The following is a 20,680-nucleotide window of genomic DNA, read 5'->3' as shown; positions in this document are numbered from 1 at the left end:
TTTGCTGACCACTTCAAGGTTAGGAAAGGAAAAATCACATCTCCATCCTACTGGTAAGTATGGCCAGACTGAAAAGTGCCATTTCTGTGCATGCTGAATGCTTTGAAGAAGGGGGGAGAATGCCAAGTGATGAGAGCAAAGTCAAAGTCACAAAACTCCAGGAGTCTCCCATTTGTACCTTGCCTGCAGGCATGCAGATAGCAGCATGCTCTTGCAAATACTTAGTAGGAATTTATGAGCAGCAAAGACTTTGAAGTTCATGGGTCTTAGCTGGATTTGGATCTCACCTGCTGTTTGGAGGGGATGGGGGTCAAAGTATGGATCTCTGGGTCTCCCATTGTCAGCTTTTTTTTTCTTTTTTCACTCGTAAAGCTTGAATGTAATTACTGCACACGTACTGAAGTCTGTTTGTCCGGGAGCTGTGTTCACTCTGGAACATCTGCTGCATCAGAGTTGCTTGACCCTGTCTGTTAGGGGTGAATAGCAGCTGACAGAAGCAGGTTTCAAGGTCCTCTCTCCTACCAGACAAAACCAATTCCAGAGAATTTGCTCTGTTGACTTTTTCTACCACTTACTGAGTTTCATCAGGCTTTTCCTGATGGCTTTGAAGTTGAGTGAATATACAGAACATTTATTCCTTTCCTGAAATATGAAAAAAGAACCCCAAACTCATAGCTCCCAAATGAGTTGTCTCTAAAAGTGGAAGGGACAGATGAGATGTAACTTGCCAACCCAACAGGGATAGGTTCAAGTCTTTAGCAGGAGAGGGAGGGAATAATGAGTTGAATAGAAGTGGTGAGGTAGGATGTGAAGAGACTGGCACATGTGACCAAGGTACAACATGTTGGGTGGGTACGAGGAATATGGGACAGTCCAATTAAAAATATTCTATAGGTGTCTGCTTTGGGAGGAACACGAAGTGTGAGGAAAAAGAATGCACAACATGTTTGTCTCAGAAAAGACAGTTGATGCATCCTAGCCATCCTTTTCCTCATGCATGTGTGTTGCAAACAAGCATGTTTTTATCTCTGAAGATGAGATGTTCATAACTTTACTTGAACTAGGAGCTGGTTTCCTTGTCTGTATTCCAAAAGTAAGTTGTTGGACTTTCCCCTTATTAAAGATGTAGCTTGGGATTAAACTTCTAATCGTAATAGTATATGGGGTCTTCTGGAAAAGTTGTTGTGACTACCTTTGTAACATGGTGATAAATGCTGGAAGGGGTGACTGGCTCATTTAGCCTCTAAGCCCAGTACCATCCTTTCCATATGGCTGAAAGTTTGCAGGGCATGCTTCACATCAGAGTGGGAGGGATGTAAAACACAGAGATGGGCTAACAACTTACCAGGATCACACACAGGCAAGCTGTGACAAAAAGCACAGGCTTCAGGGCAGTGTCTGAACTGAAACCCATTAGTTCTTTAAAATATTGTTGGAGATGGGAAGTAAAATTTCATCTCTAAATATTCTGAATATCCAGTGCTCCTTGTGGGCTTGTCTGTCTGTGTCAGTGTGGTTTGCCAGGGTGGAGCAAGTTCCTCTCCTGGGTTTGTTTCAAGGGCTGATGTGGTTCTGTTTTATTTTATTTAAAAGCAAAAGGATGAAGCCATCATAATTAAAGTGTAGAGATTTGACTCCTACTCAGAAATTGAAAGCCTAGTGCCTGAATATCATATTGGGTTTGAGTTGTATTTTGCTACCTAAAGAAAGCAAGTGTTAACCAAAAAGGCAAGAATAAAAACTATCTGGAAGGCAAGTCAATTTAGTTGTAAATGTGTCTTGCTTATGTTACTGCATGTAACTGCAAGCTTTATAGATATAGTTTAAAAGATTGCATTATAGCAGAAGACATGGTGGCAACTCTAAGGAACACAAGGAAACAAGAATTTTGGGGCTGGATTAATGGCTCTTGGAATCCTGAGCATTTTTTTCATGCAGTAAGATAGGAGTGAATCAACCAACCACTACAGAAACAAACTAAATGCCACCACCCCTAGATCTGAAAAGTAAAATTTTGGTGAGTGCTGTGCCATGAGTTACCAGAGCCAAAAGATACTTTGGAACTGTTTTTATAGGAGCACTTGAGAACATCTTTGGAAGTCAAAGAGAATATTTCCTCAGGGAAAATGTGACTGCGGACACCGCTAATGTTTGCCAGAGGGCCGTGGCTAATAACAATCTGTTTTCTGAGATTAGAGTCCAGTTGATGGTGTTGTTGATAGCAAAGAGCAAAGTTTGAGCTGTCACATTAGGCATATTTATTTTCCCTTCGCTTCCCCTTCCCCAGCCACAACATAATAGTGAGTAATGTGGTGCTGGACACGTGTTCTGCACAGTCATGTTTTAATGAACAAGCAGAAACTACAAAGTTAACTCTCTTCAATCCCAAATATTTCTTGTATCTAAAAGAGCTCCTGTAGGTAGCAATTTTGAAACTTCTTTGACTACTTTTATTTTTTCCCACCTGCACTTTAAGAACATTATAGCTGTTTGATTTTTGGGCTTTTTTAACCCTTTATTTAAAATAGCACATTAGGAAATGACTGTATCTAGCTGTAGCTCTGCAACCATGGAACATTATGCAATGAGATGAGGAGGGAGAGCACGTACTTCATGATAAACCCAAGGCTTACACAAATCCAAGAGGGCAGGTGGGGAGCGGGGGGCCAGCTGTGGCCAGGCTGTGACTGGGACACCAGGAGTGGGATGCAGAAATGCTCCAGGCTCATGGGACTGGAGAGAGCAGGTGGGGTCCTGCTGTGTCACAGCCAGGACAAGGCCTCGTCCCAAAGCAGAAAAACATATTGTGTCCCAGAGGTGACAGAGACACACTGCTCCCTTACAGAGGAAGGATGCTGTGTGACACAAAAATCCACTAGAGCAGGGATGGAGGGGTGGTTACACCTCCAGAGCTTACAGTAGGTTTGAAAATTTGCTCATTTCCTCATGTGAGAATGCCTGGAGAGCAACTGCTCTGCTTCTAACCTGGCCTTGCCATGTCTGCTCCCACATGTGCCTGGGGGCCTCTCCGGCCCCTTGCTACCCCAGTGCTCTTGCATCCTTCCAGGGCTCCCCAAGCACTGTCCCACCTGCTGCCAAATGAGCTGCAGGCCTTTCTCTCCTGCTGTGCCCCTTGAGTGGGGGGTTGGAGTAAATTGTAACATGCTTGGCTGAGGGAAATGGTTGGGGTGGGGTTTTTTTGGTGAGGTGACAGCTGGTCACGGTCTGGTGGCTGCCTTTCCAGGTGGTCGGGTGCTGCCCAAGCTCTGGGTGCACAAAATGCCTTGAGAATAGTGGCTACCAAGCCATGGCTGGCAGCACAGGCTCTGGCTGGTGCTGCTCCCGCCCTGAGTGGGTGCTGCCTGACAAAAGGACATCTACTTGTCAGTCTCCTAAAAATGGTGTCACTTCAGCACACACCCAGATCCACATGTGAAAACATGCTGAGGGTTGGGATCAACCCATCCTGTAACAATTCATAGCTGGGTGAGGATGCTTGCCCAACAGCAGAAGCCTCCCATCCCTCTCCTCTTCCTGAAGAAGTTAAGGCAGTGTTTCCCTCCCTGTCTGCTGCAGGGTGTGCATGGACTGACTGCAGCCTCTGTATGGTTCAGTGTGTGCACAGCTGGGGATGCAAGGTGTTGCTTTAAGGTGGGAGTGCTGCAGAGTTGGTTTGGAGAAGATAACATTTCGGAGTCCAGTACAGGGATTAAAAGGAAGGTGGCATTAAGGCAACAACTTTGCAGTGTTTTCCTTCCAGCTGAGGGCTCCCCATTCCTTCAGGGGATGCTTGCGTGTAATACTTGTGTCTGTAACACCTGCAAACAGCTCCGAAGTCATGGCATTGCTTACCACGTGGGACCTGTGTCCGCTTCAGCAACATTGCATTTCACAGCCTAAGACCAAATGTCAGCAGTGAGAGCTCTTGGCAGAGTTGTTTTAACTCTGCCATATTGCCTGGGAAATGCTGCCTGATAGCTTGGATAGACTTAGGCTTTTGCAGTGCACGAAATACCTCCTACTTCTTCTCATGGGATGCTTTTCTGGCATTCTAAATCTCTTCTAGGTACAGTCAAAGTTAATTAAGTCTGAGTTTTCTTTCGTGCTGTCTGCAGGGCTGATAATCCTCCCCCCACAGCGTGACTTGGAGAGGATTCAGCAATTAGGCTTGGCAGGGCAGAGCTTCCTTGTACCTGTCCCTGTGTCATGGCACCTGCCCAGCTCCTGCCTGAAGTCCCCCAGTCTCTGATGCACGTGACAGGAGACTTATCCCCATGCTCATGGTCTGCATAGTGGCAGTGATGAGAGCGGCCCATGCCAAACCTTGCAGGGAGAGGAAGAAATGACCAGCTGGAAATCAGCTGATGGTCAGAGATGGTGTGAGCACCTCTGGGATAGACCAGGGCAAGGGCAAGCAGGTGGACCTTAATCGCCTTTAGCTGTAATTTCAATTTGATCTGAAGTACTCCTGGGGTTGTTAGGTGGAAACCCAGGGCTGTTTATGTGGGAAGGGGCTCCTGATGTGGTCTGGTCCAGCTCTCCTGCCCTTTAACAAGGTCACCCAAATCTAGCTGCCAAAGACCATGTCCAGTTGGGATTTAAGTATTTTCAAGGATGGACACTCCAAAACCTCTGCAGAAAATCTAATCCTATGTTCAGCCACCCTTGCTGAAAGAAATTTTTTTTCTCTTTTTTAAAATTAAATTTCCCATGTAGGTACTGCTAAATGTAAATCAAAGGAACAACCCAAAGGATTCTTAGCAGCATAGCCTGGGGAACAGAGCAGATTTAAGAGTCCCTTACTTGCAGCTATCCATACTCCTGGTACAGGTGCCATCCTCTCTGAAGCTCCTGGGGTTTTGGCTTATCCTCAGGATGACTCTTCCCTTTGGATATGTTTCTGTTTGCCATCTGCCAGAAGAGCCCAGATCTGTGCCATGCCCTTCCAGAGCCGCAGTACCTGGAGCAGCCTGTGCCCAGCCCTGTGGCCCTGTGACACACCAGGGAGCTTCTCTTGCTGTTGGTGCTGCAGCCAGGCCCTGTCCCACCGTGCAGAGGCTGCACCTGCAGGAGGGCACCTTCCAAGTGAGTCACTTGCACTCAGCTTTGTGCCTGCCTCCAAACACAACACCTTCCCAGCAAATCAAAAACTGCTTATGGATCAGTGGCAGCACACCCACCAAGGGGATCCTTTGGGGAAGGAAGCAGATCATTACTGGGGTGCTCCAGGAAAGAGACCAGTGGCAGTGGGAAGACAAAGGTGGGGCAGCAAAGCAGTGGGGAGAAAGTGGGGTAAGAGCAGAGAGGCCCTTTGGCCATTCCTGCCATTACAAATTGCTTACTGAAGCCACAAGAAGAATTAAAACCTTCAACTCAACCAATATGAGGTATTTCTATAGCTCATATTGTGTAGCAGGCCTTCACTGATTTCTAGCCCACATCTCTCCCCAGACTTTTTATGCCACTAGTGACAGCTCTCTGAATAGAAGGTACTTGCAGTAAACACAAAAACTGTGATCTAGAGTCTGACATCAGTTAAAGAAAAATTAAGCCAAATACTTGACTCTTTGGGTTTTGCCCCTTCAAAATTCTTTGTTACACAGTTTAGGAAATGTCACATCCAAGACATACTAAGGCAAAAAAGCAGGTGAAATTATGTAAATGAAAGGTGATGGGTGGAACAGAGACAGGGTGAGCTATTGAGGCCAAGCTGCTGCACCTGCTTAGAAATTTAATCTAGTCTTAAAGCAGCCTGGCCTGGCAGAAGCTAAAAGGAAACAGGAATTAAGGCCATGGCCACATCCCATTTAAGCTTTCACACCTGTAGTACACTAGCCTTCCCTGGGCCTGTTACACCCCTCTGGCTCCCTGGCTTAGCCAAGGCACAGCAGTTCTGTGTTTTATAAACACCTCTGACTTCCTAAAACTCTGTCCTGCATCTCTTGCAGAGCTGTGTTGATGCCAAACAGGGACAGAAAATTAGCTTTATCACTGCAATGGATGCAAGCAGTGCAGGATCAGTAACCCACAAAAGGATGCATTTGGGCTTACTCCTGAGCCCTGAAGTGGAAAAACGAGCTCCCCTCTCATCTTCCCAGTCCTTCCTGCAGCAAAGTTGAAGAATCACTCACGGAATCTAGTTAGCAGTGAATTTCCATTTTGTTTCCCAGCTAGTCGCAGATATTTCTCCCACCACCAGCACTGTTCCTCCTCCTTTAGCTTGTTTGTGGTCCAGTCAGGGTTGCGGCTGGTCCATGTCCAGCCTGGAGTGCAGGGTAGGCGAAGCACGAGCTGGAAATCCTGCACTCTCTGTTCTCTCCCCGCGCAGGTTGGAGAGGACGAAATTAGAATTTCTCATATGCAAGGAGTGCCACCTAACGGCCTGGTGAAGGATCCCAAAGCTCCACACAAAGCTCCTGGGGTCTTGACATTTTTTTTCCATACATGAGTCTATGATATCACACACACATATTTTCACATACAGTGAAATGCAAGTCTCTTTCATGGCCACACTTGACCACACTTCAAGGGTAATTTTTATGCAGAGTCTTCATATTCATATTTTTAAAAATATTTTATTAAATCCCAAGGCTTCAAGACAGCTGTAGTAATCTGGATGCAAGTAAGAACTTGGGTATTTCAGCTTGGAATGTAAAACTGATGAATGCTGCCTTTCTGTTAGGGAGCAGCTGCTGGAGACCAGCGGTTGCACTACTGCCTTCACCACGTCAGGCAGCAATAAACATGCTCACAGGGAGATGTGGGCCAGGTGTAACCTCACAGGGTCACCTGGTCCAACCTTTTAGTGGCCTTTCAATTTAAGGTGACAAGATTCAACAAAAGGCACAGACATGGGGTTCTAGGATGACCAGAGCCAGCAGTGCTGAGGCAAACTGCTGTGGTGGCAGCTTTTTAACATTCTCCAGCCAGAGCAGGCTGCATCATCCCACCCTCACCATGGATTGCTCCACCCACTTGGAAGAGATGTCCATCAGTCTTTTTCCTCAGAATCTTGTTGTTGATTCCTTCTTTCTGTTAACCCCCCAGTACAGTGTATCTTGCTTTACTTGAAGAGATGCTGTGTGTATGGAAAATGCAGAAGAACTGAGTGGCTTCAGAAGAACACACAAGGAAGAAAACCCTCATAAGCCATTTAATGTCCTGTTGCACCAAGGGAAGTTTGAAGTCTGAATAGCTGCTTTGCACCTCAGGAATTTTTCACTTCTTGTCCAGTTACGTCTAACCCCCCTCTAGCCTTTAATTTTGTACTAGATTATTACCTGGTGACCTTCATTAATTACACTGGCCCAGAGGCAGGTAGCAGAGCCTATTCCAAATGAGCAATATTTCTCTGGTTGTTTTCTTGGGAAATGTTCCTAGAAAGGGGGCTCAGGTAACAGGTTCCTGGTTCCACACACTGAGCAGCAGGCCCTGCCCTGCCTGAGGAGCTTGCTTCCACCCAGATGCAAATAGCCTCCTCCTCAGATTATGCATAGGCACCAGGGTTGAAGTGGCTGTAAGAATACACTTCTCCCATGTCACCCAAATGTGCCAGGTGAAAACAAATAGAGGTTGGACTAAAGGAGACATGAACGCACACTATTGCTGTTAAAATATGCTCTAAACCAGACTATTTATATTCCATATCGTCTTGCAAGATACTAATACATTTTAGGAGCCCTGAGAAAAATTCGTCCCACTGCTTCATCAGAACTCAAGTGTTATGAAAACTTCCTAGATAACATTTCCATAAAGTAAAAGATACTTGCTAATATGCGACCTTCAGGACTTCTTGCCTGATAACCAGTTCCAAGGCAACTGAAGAGCAGTCTCTTATGATAACAATGAAAGGGCCAAGTAACCCCTACTTAATTAGTTTTAACCTCTGGAACTCCTCTCTGACTTATCCAGAGCAATCCCAGTAGGTCACCACAATGAGATGGCTTTTTCCTTTAGTTTGCAGAACCTTCTATTGACAAAATGCACACACACACTTGACCTTCCTTCACAGCTGCTTTGCCTCAGAAATCAAGTCTATTAACTTGTTTCTCAAGTTTCCATTCAGGCAACTTATGCTGCATTTCAGTGAAGTGGGTTTGTTCAAGGCTCACTGACAGCATGTGTTGTTCCAGGCAGTATCTAAACTCACTCAAGGACAAAGACAACTGATAGAAAGGATGGAATTTTTCATCTTTGACCCAAATTGAGCAGTGTATTTAAAAAACATACTGGTAGTCATTGTTATCCTTGTGGGCAGGACACTGTAGTCAAGCACAACATTTTACAGAAACAGCATTTGTAGTAACATACCCAAAATGAAGGTGGCCATGACCCACTAATAACAGCCTGCAATAAATAGTAACTGCAAAGCCTTCCCTCTCTGGATAAAAGAGATGCTAGTCTTAGAATACTTCCTTGTAAAAACACATGACAGAGGTGCTATTTTTCCATAGCTAATCCAGAATTGCTCAATTGTTTGGACAATGATCTATTTTAGGACGTGTATATGAGGGACAGACTTGCCTACAGCTTAAGCTCCTCCCTCCCTCAATAGGCTACACTATTCACTAAATTCTTCATTTGTTTTTTGTTTGTCATTCAAATGAACAATTCAGAAGTAAAAGAAGACATTAGGAAAAATCCCCACATTTAACAATACCCACAATCCTTCTCCTTTACTCACGTCTGTCACAGTAGGAAAGTCAAATGAGGAAACTGCAGAGAGCAATTTTAATGGAAATAACTCTCAAAAATACTTCATGATGTAAAAGACTGCTTTGTGGTGCAACTCTCACCCTCATCTTAAAATCATAAGATAATACAAATATTTCTTGGTAGTCCTGTCCTTGAAAATGTCAAGTATCACTGATAGATGGCTGCAGCTTTAAGAATGAAGTATGGAAAATTAACATGGCAAAGCAAGTTTTACCATCAGTATTTGTAAAATTTTTCAGAGAAGTGCAACAATAGTGAAACCGTTTTAAAAACAGGATGAGAAAGCAGCAGTTGATGCAATCTGTACTCACTAGCATCTGTTTTTACAGAGAAATTTAAGAAGGAAATATGTTAACAGAGAAAGGCTCTAATAAACAAGAGTGTTATATACAGGTGAACCTCTAAGTGACACAAAATGGCCAAGCTTAGTGGAAATTTAAACTTCAGTAACGATTTATTTAGAGTATGCAAGAACAAAGTAATTTACATTAAACTTCTGTAGTGTCAATATTTTTTAAAATATGAAGCATTTAACCTGAGTTTAAAGAGCAGCAGTAACACTGTAAACATGTACAGCCATTTAAAATTACAGTAACAAGATATAAAACTATTTTGTTTAAAAGCTCTTTATATAAAACTATTTTTATGTTTAAGCAAACATCCAATCAGTTTTACTGATTGTAAGGAATCACACTGTTTAATGCTTAACCCATTAAATACCTTAGTGCACCAAGAGAACGCTTCAGGCAGCTCACATAGAAAACACACGTGCCTGGCACTCACAACTTCTCATGGCACAATGGCTTCAGTGTTCAACTGACTGGCCTGCTAACCATGAACCTGGCTGGCTTCCAGGAGCAAAATAAAGACTGGCAGGTAATGTCACTTTAATCCTAATTTGTCCTGTATAGCACTTGAAGGAAGTTCAACTGGGAAATCATGAAAGCTTTTATGACATGTCCAGGAACAGTCTTTACCAGTATTCCTAGCAGCATTCCACATAATTTTTACTTACTTACTACTGTGAGGATATGGAGGTCAGCTACATTTTAAATTCCATTTCAGAACAGGTACATGGAGTTTAACCACAGCTAAGCAAACCCTGAGCAAAAATTACCTTTCAAACAATGTTTCCAGCCCTGGTTTATCTTTCTAAGAAACTTTCTGCTGTTCTACGAAAGACAAGAATCAAGATGTTCATTTATTTCAGATTCCAAAACATCAGTTTCACAGACAGGACAAGTGACTCTTCTCTCCTGCTGCACAGGATTGCTAGAACTTGCAGAGGACTCTGTAAATTCAGCTCTTGGTTTTGTAGTTGTAGGGCCATCAGTACCCCCCTTTTTGTTGAAATACTTTTCAAAGGCAGTTTTGTCTTCCTTTTTTGGCCATTGCTGCAGTGTATTAACGCATTCTAAGCTTTTTTTCCCAGATGCACCCTGAGCTCTTGGGGTCTGCTCCAAACAAATTCGTTTTGGTGACAAGTTAGAAGATGGCATAGCCCTCTTGCCAACTGGTGAACCTTGGCTTGATGTTCCTTCAGCAACACGAGCCGTCCTAGCAGGCAACCCCAAGTCGTTCTCGTCATCTTCTGTATCAGCAGCAGAGACTTTTGGAAACTCACGCTTTAAAGCAAAGTTGTCCTTCTCACCGGCACCACTGCTATGGAACGGAAAGATGCTGCCATGGGGTAATTTTTCCACTTTTATCTCCTTTTTAGGGATTGGTGTTGTCCTTATGGCTGAATGATGCAGTGAGCCGTGTGCTTCACTGTTTGCAGTGGAGCTGCTGGCGTTTGTGTTTTTCTCTGAAAGCACACCGTCTCCTCCTCCAAGCCGATATCCCGTTCCACTAAAAGGAGTCAGGTCTTTGCAATTACCCTGCATTTGGGTCTTGCCTGCAAAATCAGATTAAAAATAAGTTAAGAATTTTTTCATTAAAAAAATCATGGGCTTATTATTTGAGGTGCTTCACTGCTGCTTGAAAATAATGCATCAAACTAAACTTTTTGCAGACAATTCAGTTGAGGAGCAGCCCAGGAGTGCACAAACAAACAGGCCCAGTTCTTTGGCTATGTAACAGTAACATCTAAACCAAGCTTATGTGGTGTCTAGTTCATATTCATTCAAGAAAATGTCTGGACAAAAATCAATTCAGAAAAGACAAAAAAATTATAAAATACCTTTGTTAGCTGACTTCAAATGTGGAGGTTTTGCTGTCTGAGTCTTCTGCTTGGACTTCTCCGAGAATTTGTCGGGCTCCTTCACTTTTGTGAACGTGCCCCCACAGGTCTTCTGATGTTCATCCCACCAGAAGTCATGTGCAGAGGGTGCTCTGTTCATTGAGCGCTTCACATATCCAAAGTAAGGTGCTCTCTTCTGGCAGGGGCCATTGCATCGCCACCAGTGCTGGCGGTACAAATTAATCTCATCATAAAAATTGTGATAGATCTACGTTAAAAAAAAAACAAACACAAAAATCCAGTCATTCAGGAAGTTACAAATTTTATATCACTAGCTCTATATTTTTTTGAATAATCTATTTCCATTCAATTCTTTCCACTACTGCTGTGATTTTTTATATTAACAGTTAAAACAGCTGGAAGTGAGTAAAATTTGACCAATATTTAGCTACCATTAAAACAAAGCTTTAAAAAAAAAAGACAGGATGTGTAGGAATATGTCCTGGTTATCTTGTTGGAACTGCAATAAAATCACTTTGGAAATCTATCTACAAGTTCACCTAGAATGTGAACTGTTTAGAATGCATTGCAAACAATACCAGTATTGTATTCTCCTTTCAGCTATTACCTTAATTGATCTTATTAGACACATTACTTTTAAATATTGACATAAATATCATTACCCTCTATTGATGTAAATCTTGACTGCTCTTCACATGGAGCACTTCTGCTCCTGCTACCATTTAAGTTCTTTCTAGTTTACCACAAGAAGCTTAAAGAAAATTTCTTACAGAGAACATACCTGAAAATTACATGACTAACAGCTCACCACATCTTCCTCAACCTGTTCCCACCACCATCCCCAACAAATAACTATGGAACTAGCACGCACTTGGATGCAAATTTGTATTGGTACCAACTGTGGAGTGTCTAATAAGAACATTACTTATTCTGCACCCGTCAACCAAAACAACAAACGAGGAAGAAAGCTCTGTTAAATCAGGTGAAGAGGATTATTCTTACTGTGACATTGGCTCCAGTCAGGAGATTAATGCGACGCATGTGCTTGCAGAACTCCGGTCCGTGAGACTCACGATCCTTGTAGTTATGAGTGACAAAGAGCAGGGCATGGATCATTTCGTGCAACAGTGTCTGCAATGATGCAACCATTAGATATTCACTGAAAAGCACTGCATTTTCAGTTTCACCATTAAGTTGTAAGTATTTTACTCTTCTACATTGATAGTGGTTACTGATCTTACCTTTGATTATTCACATACTCAGTCTGGGTCATAAAAACATAGCTGATGTATCAAACCAAAATTACCCCTACTCCCACATCATTAAAACATGCTGCATAATATCATTCCAATAAGCAGCATTCCAAAAAGAAGAAAATCTTCAAACTTTAATCACCTCTTTAAAGACATCATCCCTTATACACCCCCAAAAAAGAGCCACTTTTGAGCAAGCTGAAACTCTACAGCATTTCTGTTCTTAGGCAAATCTGAATGTTCAGCCAGCTCAAAGCAGCAGCTCTGGCAGAGGCCCAAGGAGCAGCAAAATGTCACATTAAGTCATATCCTATATCCTTATTTTCTGCTGCTGGCCCTTTAGAAGCTACAGTCCACGTTTGCTTTTAATATTAAAGGATAATTTAGGAGTTAAAAACTTGGAGTGTTTCTTTCTCTAAATAAAGTCAATAAAAAAAAAGAGTGACTTAAAACTTCTACTTGGAGTTGCCCACTTAGAAACATAAAACTAAAGATTACCATGCTACTGCAACACAAGCCACACAAACGTAACAGTCCTATAAGTTACTGCACAAAAGAATCCCCCTATGAAATCTAAAATGTTTGTATGAAGTAGGGGGGTAGGCACAATACACTTTATGTGCAGGTTCATAAGCCATGTTCAAATACCTCCACAAGATCCTTCCTTGGCCGTAACTTTAGAAGTGGCTCACTGAGACGAATGGAACACAACCCACTTCTTTCATGATATGAACAGATACCAGCAGAGCTGAAAGGAAAAGAAGAAAGAAAATATGAAAATCTATTTGTTTCCATAGCACATGAAGAAATCTGAGAATTTAAGTTAAAATGCCATCCCCTGTAAACACATGCTAAGTCACTCAGAACATGGAATAAAATCCCTTTGAGTAGTTACTTGAAAAACTCAGCATTGTTAAGCAAAGAAAAATAAAAATCCACAAGTTCCTTAGAGTAGAAAAACCTCTTTTGAAGGCAGAAGAATGTTTCCTTCAGAACTTGTGACGGACTAAAATACACTGCACGGAGGCTGGAGAGTCACAGCAGCAAATGCTGACTTAATTGCTGGTTGTTTCAATTTCACTCCCCACCCTTCCTCAACTTTTGGCTCATACCGAATCTGCATATACTTCCACTTCTGTGGACTAGCCCAGCAAGCACCGCTTTTCTTGTCTGTGTTAGTCCTACTGAGCTAGTCCTCTATCATTGCAATATCCAACTATTTCCAAATGCCTAAAGAACACTGCAGCCAGCAGAGGATAAGAGGCGGTAGGACTCCAGCCGCCAGCAACTGCATCTGCTGCAGAACTGCAGACTGCACTTCAAAGATTCCTGGGTTTGTTTAACCTCAAATTTCTTGTATATTCCCCTTCCTAACCCATTCTACATTTTTCGAATATACTATTATTGGTTTATATTTGCCTATCTGACGTGCAGTAAAACTACCATAAAGACTGAGAACCAGAACAGCAACACGAGTACGTGAGGTTTCCACACACACCATCTAAGACCAAGTAATTTCTTCCATTTTAACATCCCTCCGGCTTGCCTGCACCCCGGGGAAAGCCACTGATGGCTGCCAGGGACGACAGATGCAAGGTAAAGGAGACAACGACAGCGACCAACTCCTGTCCCGCCATACGGGCTCTGCCAGAGATGCGGAACATCCAAGTGCCCGGGAAGAGAAGCCAAAGCACCAACAAGGCGCTAGCGGGGCACAGCGAGGAGCAGCACAGAGCGACAAGTGACAGCTCCTCCCCGACACTGGCAGCCACTCGCTGCGGCTCCATGGATGCCGGCACTTCCCGCCGCCCCGACACACCGCGCACGCCGTCGGGGCGGGCGGAGGCACGGCGGGCCGCTCCCGAAACACAAGGATGGGTCTGCCCGCCGCCCTCCCGGCCGTGCGACCGTCCCCGGGACAGGGCAGCCCCGGGAGCTCGGCCCCACACCCCCCGGTGCCGCACCTGGTCATACGGGGGCTCCAGGACACCGTGACAGCCTCCAGTTTGCCCCAGAAGAGCGTCTGGTTGAAGTGCACGAACAGACCGTGAACGTCGGGGCTGGGGTCCAGCAGCTCCCACGCCTCGTCCACCACCGACAGCGGGCGGAGGGACGAGCGGTACGGAGAGACATCAGGGCGCTTTGCTGCTGCTGCTACTGGTGCCGCTGCCGCCGCCTCCGCCTCGTCCTGCTCTTCCCATTCCCGCTGCAGCCTGAGCGCCAATAAGAAATCCTCGTCCTCCATCCCGAGCGCGGCTGCCGTCGGCCGGCACAGCCGCCACCGGAAACCGCAGCGGCCGCGGCGCACGCGCAGCACCGACCCGCGGGCTGCTGCCGCCGAGTCCTTCCGAGTGCGCGCGCCGCCGGCGTCCCCTCCGCCCCTTCCTTTCCTTTCCTTTCCTTCCCTTCCCTCCTCCCCTTCCCTTCCTTCCCTTCCCTCCGCCCCCGCCCCATCGCGTCACCGCGGGCAGCCGCTCTTGCCGCCGAGCCGCGGGACGCAGGCGCGGCGCGGTGTCGTGTCCCGTGTAGCGGCAGGGCGGGTACCGGGCGGCGGCGGCGCGGACATGGCGCTGTCGCTGGGCGAGGGCGGCGGCGGGAGCCGGCTGCGGCGGCAGCTGGAGTCGGGCGGCTTCGCGGCGGGGGAGTACGTGAAGCAGCTGTCGCAGCAGTCGGACGGGGACCGGGACTTGCAGGAGCACCGGCAGCGCATCCAGGCGCTGAGCGAGGAGACGGCGCAAAGCCTGAAGCGCAATGTCTACCAAAACTACCGGCAGTTCATCGAGACGGCGCGGGAGATCAGCTACCTGGAGAGCGAGATGTACCAGCTCAGCCACATCCTCACCGAGCAGAAGGGCATCATGGAGGCCGTCACCCAGGCCCTGCTCCTCCAGGCCGACCGCGACGACCCCGCGCTGGGCGCCCGCCGCGCCGCCGCCGCCGACCCCTTCCTGCCGCTGTCGGCCAAGGATGCGGCGGCCAACGAGGAGGGGCGGCAGCGCACTCTCACCACCCTCCTGGAGAAGGTGGAGGGCTGCCGCGACCTCCTGCCCGAGAGCCCTGGCAAGTACCTGGTCTACAACGGCGACCTGGTGGAGTACGACGCCGACCACATGGCGCAGATCCAGCGGGTGCACGCCTTCCTCATGAACGACTGCCTGCTCGTGGCCACCGCCCTGCCCAACCGCCGCGGCGCCTACCGCTACGACGCCCTGTACCCCCTCGACGGGCTGGCCGTGGTCAACGTCAAGGACAACCCGCCTATGAAGGACATGTTCAAGCTGCTCATGTTCCCCGAGAGCCGCATCTTCCAGGCTGAGAACGCCAAGATCAAGAAGGAGTGGCTGGAGGTGCTGGAGGAGACCAAGCGCAATCGTGCCCTCAGCGAGAAGCGGCGCCTGGAGCAGGAGGCCCTGCCCCGGCCCGCCCCGACTCCCCCTGAATCCACCAACCCCTTCGACGAGGATGAGGACGAGGAGGAGGAGGATGAGCCCTCCGCTGAGGAGGAGGTCGTTGACCTCTCACTTGAGTGGATCCAGGAGCTGCCCGAGGACCTGGACGTCTGCATTGCTCAGCGGGACTTCGAGGGGGCGGTGGACCTCTTGGATAAACTGAACGAGTACCTGGCGGACAAGCCCGTGAGCCAGCCCGTGAAAGAGCTGCGGGCCAAGGTGGACGAGCGCGTCCGGCAGCTCACGGACGTGCTGGTGTTCGAGCTGTCCCCAGACCGCTCGCTGCGAGGAGGGCCGCGGGCCACCCGCCGAGCCGTGTCCCAGCTCATCCGCCTGGGCCAGTCCACCAAGGCCTGCGAGCTGTTCCTGAAGAACCGGGCAGCCGCCGTGCAGACGGCCATCCGGCAGCTGCGCATCGAGGGCGCCACGCTGCTCTACATCCACAAGCTCTGCCATGTCTTCTTCACCAGCCTCCTGGAGACGGCCAGAGAGTTTGAGACGGACTTCGCCGGCAACAACGGCTGCTACTCGGCCTTTGTAGTCTGGGCGCGCTCGTCCATGAGGATGTTTGTAGATGCCTTCAGTAAGCAAGTATTTGATAGCAAAGAGAGTTTGTCAACTGCGGCAGAATGTGTCAAGGTAAGAGAGTCCAAAGAGGGGGGTAGTGGGGTGCAGCAGCTGAAACAAAGGCTTGAAAGCTCTAAAGTCTCTTTTCTAACCCTCGTTTAGTTGTTGACTCTTGTGTGGGTCTCCAGATAGGTTTTCTGCGTTGAAAGATTAATATTCACTTGAGGTTTGTTTGGCTTTTTTTCATTTTAACAGAGGAAAGCCTTAAGGTTATAATACATGTCAAAGAAAACCCTGCCTTTATCAGGAATGCAAAATGTGTTGATTCTTAATTTGCCTTTAACTAGTAGGAGGTCCTAACATTTACATAAGCTACACCTGAATTATAAGTACTTCAAAACTTTCTCTTTGTTTTCCAAGGCTGTCCTTAGCTACATTTTCTTACTTTTTTTGCAAGACTAAGTTTCTGAGATTATGCTTTCTTTCAGTTGCTAACTGCGGGGGGGGGAAGCTTACGTGTGTGGGTTATATAGTGTAATTGTCCAGAGTATTTTTGACATCCAGAATGTATCTTTCAGTTAGTAATTTCTCATTAACGAGATTCTTAAAGCACAAGAAGTAAGTATGAGTAACCCTTCTTAGTTTTCTGAGATAAATTTGGTAAATGTGTAAAATGTAAAGGGAGCCTGCACAGTAATAACAACACAGTAATAACATAACATTGCTTTTCTTTGTTATCCCAGGTGGCTAAAGAGCACTGCAAGCAGCTGAGCGAGATTGGACTGGATCTCACCTTCATCATTCACGCCCTCCTGGTAAAGGATATCAAAGGTGCTTTGCAGAGCTACAAGGATATCATCATCGAGGCCACCAAGCACCGCAACTCTGAGGAGATGTGGAGAAAGATGAACCTGATGACTCCGGAGGCGCTGGGGAAGCTCAGGGAGGAGATGAGGAGCTGTGGGGTGGGCAATTTTGACCAATACACAGGTGATGACTGCTGGGTCAACCTCAGTTACACTGTAGTAGCTTTCACTAAGCAGACTATGGCCTTCTTGGAGGAAGCATTAAAGCTTTACTTTCCAGAGCTCCATATGGTTCTCCTGGAGAGCCTCGTGGAAATCATCCTAGTGGCTGTCCAGCATGTCGACTACAGTTTACGGTGTGAACAGGACCCTGAGAAAAAAGCATTCATTAGGCAGAACGCCTCTTTCCTGTATGAAACTGTCCTTCCTGTTGTGGAAAAAAGGTTTGAGGAAGGAGTTGGAAAACCAGCCAAGCAGCTACAGGATCTGAGAAATGCCTCAAGATTGATGCGTGTAAATCCGGAAAGTACCACCTCTGTGGTGTGAAGTGAGCCTAACTGTTCCCGGGAACAAGGTGGCAGCACTTACTGAACATGTTGTACATTGAGCAGATGAACTAAACAGGGGTTTTTTGAGTCCCTGAAAGATGCAGAACTCTTGTCTGCTGCATTCCAGAAGCTGAAGACTTTGAATCAATCCCTGCAAGCATGTAATGCTTTACTTGGTGAATGGGGTGCAGGGAAGTGAGAAGGTGGAGGTCACGTGTCCTTGGACAGCATATCCTGTCTGAAGGGCTTGTGTAGTATTTGTGACTTGGGAATAATTGTAATACACAAATTTTGGCCAGTTGTTTGTGAAAGTCTTACGTACATGTACAGCAGATGGCAGGAAAAGATCAATTCTCATCATGTCACTGTAGCAGTTCTTTTTTAAGGCAGTGTTCTGGTAGGAGGGGAAGTGCTGAAGCATTCCCAGGGTGTGGTATTCAGGAAGGCACATCCACCATCCAGATGTGACTCAGCACTGCAGATAAATGACATGGATTTGCACAATGTGATTTTTGTGGTAGCAGTGCAGACTTTTCTTTAACGTTGAGATTATCTTCATTCATTTCAGAGGCAGATTGAAATAAAAATGATTTTAGTATAGGTTCTAGTGTTTGGGTGAAGGGGCTTTTTCTGTTAAATAAGCTGGCCTGTCAGCCCAAGTTATAAGTGTCTGAAAACAAACCTGCTGTCAGAACCATTTGTTCCCTTCAAGAGAAGTGAGAATAAATTGCTTCCCTCCTCTTTGTGTTCCTTTTCCATGTTTTCTCATGGATCTAACTGGGGTCACATCCATTTAGTGAAGTGTGCACTGTTGCTTGAGGTGCTGTCACAAATGCATTACAGGCTGTTGTCTCCTGGTTGGAACCATAGTGAAGAGGCATAAATGCTCTTGAGACTTACAGGGCAGGGAGAGGGACTGAAGGGACTGTTTCATTTGGAAGAAATGGAATGCTAGTTTTGCTGTACAGAACCAACACCTGGTGAAGAGACTGAGGCTTTTTGTAAGAGATGTGAACTTTGAAATATACACTGTCTCCTGCAAGAACTAGCATCATTTCCTGTAATGCAGCAATAAGCAAGAACTATCTTTTTTGCATAAATCACAAGGATTTGGTTGGCAATTTTAATGTTGATGGGGAAACTTTATACAAATGCTCTTATGTTTGGATTGAATGGTGTTGGCTGGTGTCTCATGCAGTGTATGTCTGTGAAAATAAAGTAAGCCAAGTCTTGTGTCAAGGCTGGCTTTGGGAAGCTGTCAGCTTCAACTTCTAAGTTGTACAGACTTCTTCTGTTTCTGTGCAAACTTTCTTAGTTGTGAGAAAATCATGTTACAGCTAAGGGACCTTGTAATCAGTCCCTCAAAAAGCATCCTTAATGGGAATAACTAAATATCCTATTCCTGTAGTGCTTTCAAATTAAAGCTCTTGCAGTTTGTATCATGGTCATGAATGCCTTGTGACTGCCTGAACAAGCAAAAGGTATCACTAGTAAAACATTCTGCATAACTGTTATACTGAAGCTTCTTAATTTCTCCCTGTTTTCATAGTGCTAGTTCAATGCAGTTTCCACTTGAGTGGCTGGGTTTTGTTCTCTTGCTCTTTGGATGCCTTTTGACCGGTCAGATTTTGCAAAGCATCCTATTGTCTCTGCTCACTTGCATTTCAGTGTTTGGGCCTTTTGCTAGCAACTCACAAAAAAAAGTAATGCAAAATGTTTTTAAAGGGTAACTTGTTGCTCCCAGCTTGCATTGATTGAAAACCAGCGAAATAGCTCTACTGTTATTTGAAGGGACAGGGACAGTGAGTTAGAATTTGTGTAACATGTTCTGTTAAAGAGAGAGTGAGTGTCCTACTGGTGTTATTTCAGTAGTAACTCTTTTTGATATCAGAACCTGGTGAAGTAAAGCAAAGTAATACAATCTCTGTCATCTGTTTGAAGTGGGAATTTAATCTGAGAAATACTTTCAAGTAAATTATAAATGAGAGCTCTCTGTGGTGATGGGTATTTTGGAGGAGAGGGAGAAGAGATGGCTTTTTTTTTTCTGTGACTATGGATATATTTCTTTTTCTTTAACAGCAGAAGAAAGAATAAATACAGATGAGCCTTATCTTGTGTGTGTGTGTGTTTGCAGGAGAAGGGTTAGATCTGGAACTCTAGACTGATTATTGTGATGCTTGGGGATTTAATGCAAAAAGCTGAATTGTAGCTTCCCAATTCCCAAGCATTAACATGAGGCTGAAAGGGAGGAGAGCCCTGTTCATGCTTCTATTGTGAGATGGTGTAGCACAGCTTACCCTTAGCTGAGGATGAAATGTAGAATGTAATTTTGCCACACGCTCTGTTATGCCTCTGTCACTGAGCCCTTCATCAATCTATTTATGGCACACTGAGCCCGCTGATTTTGTCTCTGCTGCCATCCATGGAGCAGTGGGCTTACATTGATATTGGTTTTAATGCATCAGGGACTCTTTTCATTTGAGTCGTCAAACATTATGTTCCTGTGTCTGTCACAATTCAAACAGGTGTGGATTGTATAAACTGCTATAAGTGGCATTGATAACTTGTAACCCCAATTAAGTCATCATAAAAGAAAAACTAACATAAAGAAAATGGTGTGGAATTAAACTAAACACCCTTTTATATTAACTTGGTTAACAGAGAAAATCAGTGTATGCTGAGTCATAGTTTAAAAACTTTCAGTTTTGGAATGACACTTTCCTTTTCCTGAGCTGTACACTTGTGGCGATAGTGTTGTTCAAGTTGGGATTTGCAGTAATTACTGAATGAACTACAGTTCTGCTAATCTGAAAAGGCATTAATATTGGGTTTTTTGGGATAACTGCATATAAATTCTGGTTTCCTTTGGGTGCTGTGGCAAAATTGTGTAAAATGATTTTTTAAAATTCAGGTAAAGTTATGTATTAGAATTTAATGCAATAACTTTTCTGAACAGTGAGAAGCATGTATTAAGACTTTTGGACCTACAGCACTAGTGGTGTGTTTGTTTTGATCATCAGAGAAAGGATGTTTGGAGTTCAGTGAGGTCAGAGAGCTTCAGGTCAGTCCCTTGTGAGGGAGAGGGGAGCAGCAGCCAGCTGATGAAAGCCAAGTGATGTCACTTCAGTTACATTCTTAC

General features: G+C 45.4%; 2 protein-coding genes across 2 annotated transcripts; one reads left to right on the top strand and one right to left on the bottom strand.

The window, feature by feature from the left end:
- Positions 1-8,939: 8,939 nt before the first annotated feature.
- Positions 8,940-14,548, bottom strand: SPRTN (SprT-like N-terminal domain). Its single transcript, XM_009092844.4, has 5 exons — positions 14,136-14,548; positions 12,820-12,919; positions 11,921-12,049; positions 10,898-11,165; positions 8,940-10,612 (listed from the first exon to the last, which is right to left on the bottom strand). Exons 1-5 carry the CDS (start codon positions 14,414-14,416, stop codon positions 9,888-9,890), a joined length of 1,503 nt encoding a protein of 500 aa, XP_009091092.4. The 5' UTR covers positions 14,417-14,548; the 3' UTR covers positions 8,940-9,887.
- A 101-nt stretch (positions 14,549-14,649) lies between these two features.
- On the top strand, positions 14,650-19,651 carry EXOC8 (exocyst complex component 8). The gene is made up of 2 exons (XM_050972489.1): positions 14,650-16,259; positions 16,931-19,651. The coding sequence occupies exons 1-2, from the start codon at positions 14,736-14,738 to the stop codon at positions 17,537-17,539; spliced, it is 2,133 nt and encodes a 710-aa protein (XP_050828446.1). The 5' UTR covers positions 14,650-14,735; the 3' UTR covers positions 17,540-19,651.
- The last annotated feature ends 1,029 nt before the right edge of the window (positions 19,652-20,680 follow it).

Source organism: Serinus canaria, chromosome 3, assembly GCF_022539315.1.
Source record: "Serinus canaria isolate serCan28SL12 chromosome 3, serCan2020, whole genome shotgun sequence".
NCBI lineage: Eukaryota > Metazoa > Chordata > Aves > Passeriformes > Fringillidae > Serinus > Serinus canaria.
The sequence above is the reverse complement of the archived record's forward strand: the minus strand, read 5'-3'. Positions and strand labels throughout refer to the sequence as shown.